The sequence below is a fragment of the Berghia stephanieae genome, chromosome 1, assembly GCF_034508935.2.
Source record: "Berghia stephanieae isolate SIO BIC M18660-M18661 chromosome 1, UCSD_Bste_1.3, whole genome shotgun sequence".
NCBI classification, from domain to species: Eukaryota; Metazoa; Mollusca; class Gastropoda; order Nudibranchia; family Aeolidiidae; genus Berghia; species Berghia stephanieae.
In genome coordinates, this window is record NC_088360.1 from 53,736,649 (window position 1) to 53,746,648 (window position 10,000).

General features: G+C 34.4%; 1 protein-coding gene across 1 annotated transcript in view; it reads right to left on the reverse strand.

Moving 5' to 3' along the window:
- The window catches only part of LOC144972431 (uncharacterized), an 11,439-nt gene extending 3,024 nt beyond the window's left edge, over positions 1-8,415 (reverse strand). The window contains exons 1-5 of the mRNA XM_078913641.1: positions 8,162-8,415; positions 6,359-6,939; positions 3,920-3,964; positions 3,072-3,134; positions 1,695-1,742 (exon numbers count right to left, since the gene is read on the reverse strand). Coding sequence (XP_078769767.1) covers positions 1,695-1,742; positions 3,072-3,134; positions 3,920-3,964; positions 6,359-6,939; positions 8,162-8,315 — 891 coding nt within the window. The 5' untranslated portion in view covers positions 8,316-8,415. The remainder of the gene's footprint in view (positions 1-1,694; positions 1,743-3,071; positions 3,135-3,919; positions 3,965-6,358; positions 6,940-8,161) is intronic.
- Between the last annotated feature and the right edge of the window lie 1,585 nt (positions 8,416-10,000).

Genomic DNA, 10,000 nt, shown 5'->3' on the forward strand with positions numbered 1-10,000 from the left:
TTGGAAAAGGCTCTTTATTCACATTCTCTCACCGTTTTCTCATCGTTCTCTCGGTCAGATACTCATTGTACATCAAACTGAACGCATTAATTTTCCTCTCCGGTCCGTCTTGCCCTCCATTTGACCTTTCCTCTCAGTCGGTCTCTTGTTCTATACTATGCAAAGTGAGTGCAACTCAATCCTTTTTAGTTGCCGAACCGAACAAGAATCAGACGCGAACGTTTTATCTCGGAATTAAAACTTCTTTCAGTTTCCTACCAGCAAAGTGAAACAACTCGTGGAGTTTCTTTGATATTGTTTTTAGAACACCTTTGGATGATCAGTTCTCACTAAGTAAATGTTTGAATAGTTATAAACGTTTTAGGTTACACGTAGTTTTGTTTGCTGGTATGTTTCATGTGTTTGCTGTGGGTAAATTACAGAAATGTAAAGCGCCTTTGACACACTTGTTATTCACGAACAGGAGACGAAAGTGAATGCACTCAGTTTACAGCCTTGGGTGTATGTAAAATGAATATCTGACCATAAATAGTGTTTCGTCCTTCATATTAAGTGTTGCTGTTGGCGAGGGACCCTTTGTAAAGCGCTTTGAGCAAGTTTAGTGGATATTGCGCTACATATAATGCTGTAGTTGTATTAGATAAGTTCACCACGACACTTGCTGTTATCAGAGTATAATATGATATGGATATGTCTTGCTCCAAAACGGTTCCTGGAAATAAGGCATAATCATCACATTTTATTCAAAAATAGGCAGCTGTCAACCGTTTTTGTAAAAGATACAAGAATCGAGAAATCAGGTATTTGTGTCTCATCATCTCAGAACGGTATGATGTCGGGATGAATAGAATCTTGAAAAGTGAGTTTAGAAATAAAGTGATAGGAAATACAAATTTCGAGTGATTTTTTTTTTTTGTTTTTTTTTTTTTTTTGGTTTTGGTTTTTGTTTTTGTTAATTTGCTATACAATGAGAGGTATTTATTCTCCAACTACCTAACGAAGAGAAACTAACCCCAAGTGTCATGTTTGTGGCTATAAATTGAATAACCAGCACCTTGTTTACCCCGATATAATACCATTTTAGACGATTTAACCAGTTAACTGCCGTGCTCTGGAAAATAAATTGTATTTAAAGATTTAGCCAGAAAACTCGTCCTTCAAATATCGATCGATTTAAATGACCCCCATCTTGGCACAGCCTCTAAAAACTCGGACTTTGCAGAGTACGGCAGTAAACAATCACATGTGTTATTGAATATATTTTCAAGCTACAACCAAATAAGTGTCATTTATGACATAATTTATCGGCTGGTATTCAGTTGAGCAAATTTGAATTCCGTTCAGACCCCCAATCACTTTGAGGGGATTAAAACACCCATCAACAGTACCTACCTCTCAGGGTGGACGGTCGATCGAGTTATGATTTTAAAAAGACGAAAAATGGCCGTCGTGTTATCATCATCTATTTAGACCCAAAACCCTTCGTGAATGCCGTATCGGTGATTTATAATTCCTAATCTATCATTTAACTGGACGCGATTAGTTTGCTTCTCGCGATGATTTTCTTCAGGACTTGAGGTATTGCAGTTTTTCTTGTTTTTAGTTGATAGCTGAAGACGGGTTTTTAATCCGAAACTTTTCTTGATATCAGCTAATAAAAATAATAAAATATAATTAAAAAATGTTTTAATTACCTGACCAGGTGTTGATTTATCGCCCTTGAGGATTTTTTGAGGAGCCATCTGGGGAAAAATCATAGTAAAATTCAAGTAAAACTCAAAAGGAAAATTTTAAGCTTCTCTGTCCTGAAACAAAGTGGTAACATTCTAATCATTCTTTGTATTCCATGATGTTTGATTTTTTAAAGAAAGCAACACGTCCATCGTGTTACATTTCAACGGTTCTACATAATTTTACAAAGTGTTTTTATTTCCTGGAAACTGTTATTGAATATTATAAACGTGTCTGTGATTCATTCTCTAGTGTAACGGGTAGTATTTATGATAATCCATAGAAAGTTGTCACTAAAAAAATAATTTAAAAAATTGAGCTTTATATAGCGCAATATCCATCAAATGTGCTCAACGCGCTTTACAAGCGCTGTCAACCTCAGCTTATTTTTGGTACCATGCCCGGTCACCTAAATTGTGACCAATTGTGTCTGAACGGTTTTGTGCCTGGGTCAAGGTGCACATATTTGTAGGTCCGACAACCGAGAGCAATTATTATGGTCTTGATTTAACATTGTTGCAATGGACACTATTTTGCTTTGGTTTTTTAGAACATTTTCATTACAACAATGAGCCCATGTTAATTTGGGTTATCAGACCTGCAAATTAGTACGCGTCGGCCTGGGTAGATCGAATGCTTAAAATTAAATGTTTAAATTAATTTCAAAACACCGAGTCGAAATAAGCATCTTCATTGAAGAAATTGAGTTGCTTTTTTTTAAACATAAAAAATAACATACCTACGTACTAATTACTATATTTTTACTTTCAACTCCTTTTTCTCTCTAGCATAAACCAACATATTACCAGCTTGACACTTTGATTATATTTATAACAACTGGGTGGTCTCTTCAATTCTATAAGATTTTCTTTATCACATTTAAAGTCTTTTTTTTCTCTTTAATTGCTTATTGGATCCAATCTGATGAGAACATGATACTGACTCGATTGATCAACTTGAACAGTTAATTTATTTATGGTTATTTGACAATTATTTTGTCAATTGTCAATTATGGACTATAATTAGACAGATTAGATGGGTAAAAAACATGCAAAATTCCACTGTTTCAATGTCGATGGCAAGAATGAGTGCAAGTGGGCATCCATCTTGAGTTGGGAACCATAAACTTGGATGGCTTCCTCTTTTCCGGCAAAGATAGCGCTGTTACCAGCCAGGTATCCATTTTACACCAAAGATTTTAGAGACAGTGTAAGTAAAGAGGCTTTTCCAAAGGTTCTGTGTGCAACGGCGGGATTCAAACCAGAGACCAGGAACCTGGTTTAGAAGCCAAGTGTCATACTAAAAGTCCACAAAGTGATAGGCAACAAGAAGCCACATACCCTGTCAGACGTCGATGCCATTTCCTTCTCGAATGCCAGGTTGTTCTCGAATGCCAGGTTTAACTGCTTAAAAAGACAAAGCAAACACAAATAACATTTGAAGACTGTTATATCGTTATCTCGTTAGAAGAATAGATTTTTGAGAGCATTTCGAAGATCGACAAATCTCTGTTTGTATTATTCCCGTCACATAAATGATAATGTTCTCTATTAATACTTTATAGTATTCCTAGTTTCTAGGAATTTATTGATGATGCATTCGTGCCAGTTAATGGTTTTGATGAAAATAGTTATTGATCAAACCAGTTGATTGAACGCATTAAAATTTATCTGACATCTTTATGTTCTATTATCCTTTATCATAGCACAAAACTTGGAGATATAATGAAGAGTCAAGAGTATTCCAATGAAGTGAAATTCTTTTGATATGAAAAAAGGTTTGCACTCAAAACATGAGATTTCTATTCTAATATTTTACCATTCCTAACACGCTTCGAAAATGCTTATTTAAGCAAAAGAAAATAAATACAAATTTAAAGTTCATACTCTTTGAGGAAGTCGATTGAACTTCCTGCATATGAATATTTCCGACTGTACAGATAGACATTTTTGTAATCGAGTCGAGCGAGGTAAAAAAAAAGGCTCATGTTTTCGTTAGCAGCTGTTAATATCCTAAAATCGTCACCCTAATGAAATCAAAATAGATCTAGCGATCTTGTGCGGCTGACTAAACAGATCGGTAAAATCCAGTCGAGGTATTCAAGTTATTCGGTTTCAGGAACTTGTGAATGTAATGAATTTTACAATATCAAGAAATTGATGCTAGAATATTAAATGAAATCACAAACCTGGTCAGACGCTGATCCAGTGTCCTTATCGCTCGCTAAGGCCATCTGTTGATAAAGCAAAGAGTCCAGAAAAACATTGTTTGTCAGATCATTGTAGTAAATTATTCAGTCTAAATCATTTATTTATTTATTATTAATCTAAATTATCTATAAAAGAGTTGATCTAAATCGTTTTGAATCATTTAACATTTTTCTCTTCTGTTCTGTGTAATATTAGATGGACAATAACGAGAAATTGACTGTAATGTCAAACTATCATCAATAATATTCGTGAAAGAAATAGGAAAAAAAGTAATGTTTACATTATATTGGACGATTCTTGTCGGTTATCACGTCTAAATAATGCTATTTCTCACAGGATGTCAGTCACAATGAAAAATATAAAATATCAATTTCTAAATAGAGCACTCCCAAGGATTAAGCATGTGCAATGCGCTTTACAATGTTTCATATATCTCCCCCCCCCCCCCCGACAGCAAGCCATACGGTACCATATTTCCATTTCATACAATATTATTCACTTAAGGAGTTCTTTTTGTACTAGCCCTATTGCAATATCCGTCACTGCCAATAGACAGGTGCTCATTCACTCCTGTGTTGAGTGAGGTAATGTTTGTAAAGTACTTTACCCAAAGACATAACGTTGGGACCGGAATTTTCTTACAAGACGCTTGCTAACCATCCTTTTTTCATAGTATTGTTTGGACATCTGAGACGCCTATTCACAACATATCGAGTGTTGTAAAGGTTGATAAACTTCATGGGACTAGTACATAATGTTGAAGTGTGACACATTTCCTTTCATATGTACGTATGTATGTATGTATGTATGTATGTATGTATGTATGTATGTATGTATGTATGCATGTATGTATGTATGTATGTATGTATGTATGTATGTATGTATGTATGTATGTATGTATGTATGTATGTATGTATGTATGTATGTATGTATGTATGTATGTATGTATGTATGTATGTATGTATGTATGTATGTTAGTATGTATGTATATAATAAAAATTATAGTATGTTTAAATTATATAAAATCATTATAAAATATATAGTCGAAACAATTAATAATGTATGTTAATCAAAAGGTGCTATTTATAAAATATCCATAGCTCGAAACAATAATAATGTAGAAGTCAAACAAGATTATACTTGAAATATTATATATATATATATTTATATATATATATATATGTGTGTGTGTGTGTGTGTGTGTGTGTGTGTTTGTGTGTCTCTGTGTGTGACTGTGTGTGTGTTTGTGTGTCTCTGTGTGTGACTGTGTGTGTATGTGTGTGTTTCGTGAGATAAGAATGGACTGTTTGAGAGACTTGAATTATTATAGTATTGTCATCTCTTATTTTGTCTACAATATTCTCTCCATTCAAAGTATCACCAGGGCAGAATGATATAACAAATCAGTGTCTCGTGGATACTTTTTTGTTGTTGTAATTTCAGGATGTTTATATCAGTGATGTATGGATGAATGCATGCATGCATTCTTGCCTGTAGGTCTGCCTGCCTGCCGGCGGACGGGCGGGTTTGCAGGCCGGTTGGCAGGTAGGTAGTTAGTAGCTATGTATGTATGTATGTATGTATGTATGTATGTATGTATGTATGTATGTATGTATGTATGTATGTATGTATGTATAGATATGTCCTGTATACTTTATTTGTAAGATTATTTAAGGGGCGGTTTGGGTCTAATTATTAGGAAAATCCTTCAAAAATTTGATTTTGAGATTTTGGTGGAAAATGATATTTTGTTATCTTAGAAATAATATAATTGAAGTCCAAATTCTTAAAGTAGACTATAAAGGCACAAAATACACAATCAAAAATGTTACAGGTAGTAAGAAATGTGTGAAAAACGGGAAGCTATTTTGCTATTTTCTCAATATGTCATTTTTCTAAGGGTATGGGAAACTGTGTCAAACGTTTCTCAGAATCTATTCATTGAAATTGTCTGAAAATTTCCACAGTTATCACAGAGACAATGTATTATGTCACCATAGAGAGATTTTTTTGATAAGGTTTGTGAATTTTCTATTATAATCCTAAATCTGAATTTTTTACATCAATTTTGTCATAACATTTCGATTCTCAACTTTGTAATAATCTAATAAAAATTCCATAATCTAAAGCCGTAAAATCTCTCTATGGTGACACACTATGGTACAATGTTGACAAGAGGGAAGAATATGGAGGTCATTCCATTTTTAGTTTTTGTGGAACGTTTGCCAAGATTGTTATATTTTTTTATGTCATACCCCCAAATTAGATCGCAAAATGGGTATCAACACAGATAATTAAAATTTTTCACCATAAATGTTGTTTTTTAAACTATATTGATGATACAGAATGATTAAAACCGCCCAATATGAGTAATTAAATTTTTTTTAGAAAAGACCCAAACCGCCCCTTAACGAAACCTTGTCTTTCGTTGCGTCTTTTCCACTGATGTCTGATGTTTTTTTCAGCCCATCCTTGTTGTCGTTAATAAATTCGCTGTCTTTGATATCAGTTTTGCTACCATTTACTCCGACCAGACTTTCGTTGCTCTCATGTTGGCTCATCAATATGGTGTCGCACATTAGAAGCAAGGGGTCTATGAATTTAGTCTCGTTCGAATCCAGCTTGTCTTGGAAACGGACTTTTTCTGATTTAGGATCTCTCCATGTCTTTGAGAGACGCATATCCTTGCTTGGACGCCCCGTGTCGTGGCTTGGACGTCTTTCCTTACTTCTTTTAGAGCCACTACTACCATCAGAGTCTCCCCTTTTGCGACTTTTAGTCTTGTCATCTTTGCTTTTACTGTGCCTTTCGCCCTTTTGCAACTTGTCTGTGTTACTGTCGTTAAATGTTGTACTTTCTCTTTCTTCATCTGTGGTTCTTCTACGACTGCTTCCTGATTTATCATCTGCTTCCTCGCCAACACTTCCTGAACCGGTTTTATTGCTAGTGGAGCTTCTGTCGGGTTTTTTCTCCTTACTTTTACGACTTTTTGTTTTTTCTGTTGATAGAATAAGTGGGGAATGATTACTGATAAGGTAAATGTCATTTGTTCCTAAAGCGCTAAATGTTTAAAATGTGCATGATAGGGTTTCGGACATACTTTTAAGCAAGTTCACTTTCCAATGAATTAAGCACGATGTGCTTTATATTCTTGTAAAGCCAACATTGTTGCAGTGTTTGAGAGAAGAGCCCCCCTATAACCCGGTCCTTTTTGCTGCAATGACTAAAGAGATCTTTATGATTCATTTATTCAAATTCTTAACAGATTTTTATCTTGATGCAATAGCAAATTCTCATTAGTTCAATCAATGTAGTTGATCGGTAGTTCAGTGATTATGAGACCAAAGTAAGACGATTCGATAGAGGAGATCCGATCAAAAAAGGTAACAGGAAAGGTGAGCTGTCCTCAAACGGTACAGAAATTGAGATAAACAGCTTAGATCAATGCATGCCGCATTAGCAAGAGTTATCCCATAACTCCAGTGGTTAGCAGTAAATTGGCAAGGAAATGCCATTTGAAGATCAAAGGCTTCCTCAAACCCATTCCTTTTCAATTTTACAAGAAACATAAATTGATATAGACGTGAAATATAAGAAAAAACCTTGGTAACAACTGCTTGAACTTAGTACTAAGAGATCATTAGGTGATATTTTGTAAAAGGGGATTTCATTTTGTATTAATAAAGTTGTCAATTACTTTTATGAATTAAAATAAGGCAAATATTTGAAAAGAAAAATTGGTTTACAAATTCTTCAATGCTAATGACAGTTTACCAATGGTCTCAATCTTCTGAAAAAAATAATAATGAAGAAGAAATTTGCTCAGCACAAGTCTGCGTCGGATCATTTTCACTGACATTTTGAAAAAAAGACGCTTTTTATTCAAACTCATTTAAAATGTAATAAAAGTCATATGACTTAATTCTAATTTTCAGCTTACGTGGCTTTGGGATTAGATTTGTTATCATATTCAAAGTCTACCAGAGTGGTTCATTACTTATTTGAGGAAATGTGTATGTGAGGTGCCGAAATACCTGCATCATCTATAGAGAGGGGCGTCTCAAAAAGACGATCACTCTAAAAAGTAACGAACCGATTTCATTCATAAATTAATCCATTCAAAATTGACAAAAGTCTTGTGTTTTTTATAGAATTGAAATTTTATACAGTCTTAACCCACAGGGTTCAGTTGTCTTTGTGAGCGCGTCACTCAAACCTACTCCATTTATGGTCCATCTGATACAGATGCGGGTTTGCTTCCATGTGACGAATTTTACTTTCAGTAGGGGAAAGAAGTGTTTCATCCCCTCGCGTACTATTTTGAGGGTTTTCATCAGTTAATTCACTTCTTGTTGATGAACTTGATTGACTCATTATGATCGATGTTAAATTGAATAATTCAAACTTTAAAAGAGACTTGGATGTTACAAAAGCTCTCCTCACTGTGGATGGAAAAATGTTCAGCTTCCTTGGCTACATTAGTGTTCAACAAATGTGCAAGTCAGTACATTTAGACACTTATACCCAAACGCGAAACGGAACTCAAGTGCTTAATCATAATATCACTTTATAACATTCTATCGCAATAAATAAAAAATTAAGCTTTTATATAGCTAGAGCGCAATATCCATTCAACGTGCTCATAACGCTATACAAGGGCTATGTTTGTTTTATTTGAAAAAAAAATATTTGACGTAAAATTGTAGACAAGTGTTTTATTCCCCCTAATCTGCTTTATACTTTATCTACTTTTTTTCCATGGTTGGTGATATTATTGAAAGAATTAAATCTCCCGACCTTAGAATACAGGACAAGAAGAGGAGATATGATCCAAACATATAACATAGTAAAGGGAATAGACAGGGTAGAGGCAGGATTTCTTAAACCAAACAAGAACATTCAGACACGAGGAAACAGCAAGAAACTGGAAAAAGAACGTTTTAAAACAAATGAAAGAAGGAACTTTTTTTCATCTAGAATTGTAAATAACTGGAATAAACTTTAAGAAACCACAGTATAAGCAAAAAAAATTGAATAAATTAAAAGCAGAGTTGGAGATGAGCAACATCCTAGGAAACAAGTTCAATTATAAAAATTGGTCCAATCATTAATAGATGAGGAGGAGCGAAGGAGACTACTCCAAGTCTAAAAGCTCTATACAGAGGTATGCAGGTATCCAGGTATTATATAATAGTACAACTTATTGTTATTGGCCCACATCGATGTGCACTTATTTGTAGGTCTGATAACCTTCTTCCTTATGGGCTCATTGTTGTAATGGAAATCTCAAAAAAGACACAATATATTGTTTATTACAACAATGTTAAACTAGGCCCATAAGTAGGTTCGGATGTGAGACATGCATATATTATGTAAACGTCGGCCAACATTCGGCTTATCGGACATCAAAACAAGAACATTTGATAAGCTCAATTTCTTTAGTCTATGATGTAAGATCAAGAATTTATCATTGATGGCAGTAATGAAATAATGATCTGAGGGAATCCAATTTGAATATTGTGACGAAAAGAGAAATGGATTAGATTGTAGGAATAGACATTGCCGAAAAGAGGGCAGTATTACTCAACCGGGTAGCTAACCGTTAACAGCATTGCATCTATCGAAAAGGAATTATAATAGCCTCTGCAATTTGTATTTTTCGTCATATTATGTTCGGTGCTGCTGTTAGCTTGGGAATTCTGGAAGACCGTTTTGGGCGCGATATAAAGTTTCAGGTAAATTGTTTCACAGCATCGTATAAATTTACACTTCCGTAAATTGCTAATTAAAAAGAGAAGTTCAAAGTTCAAAGTTTATTAAATCTTAGGCTTTCGCCAATAAATCACACAATTTGATGACAACATACATGAAAGTGTAAAAAAATGGTAAATGGAACGAAAAAATAAATAAACTGGTACCACTAATAACCATAAAAAATACAACAATCGTAATACCACCAATACGTACAATCTCATCTCATGTAGTTCCATATCTGAAGCAGACGTCGGAGGTCATCTTCCGCCAAGCTGATCTATCTCTTGCCAATTCTATTAAAGCAG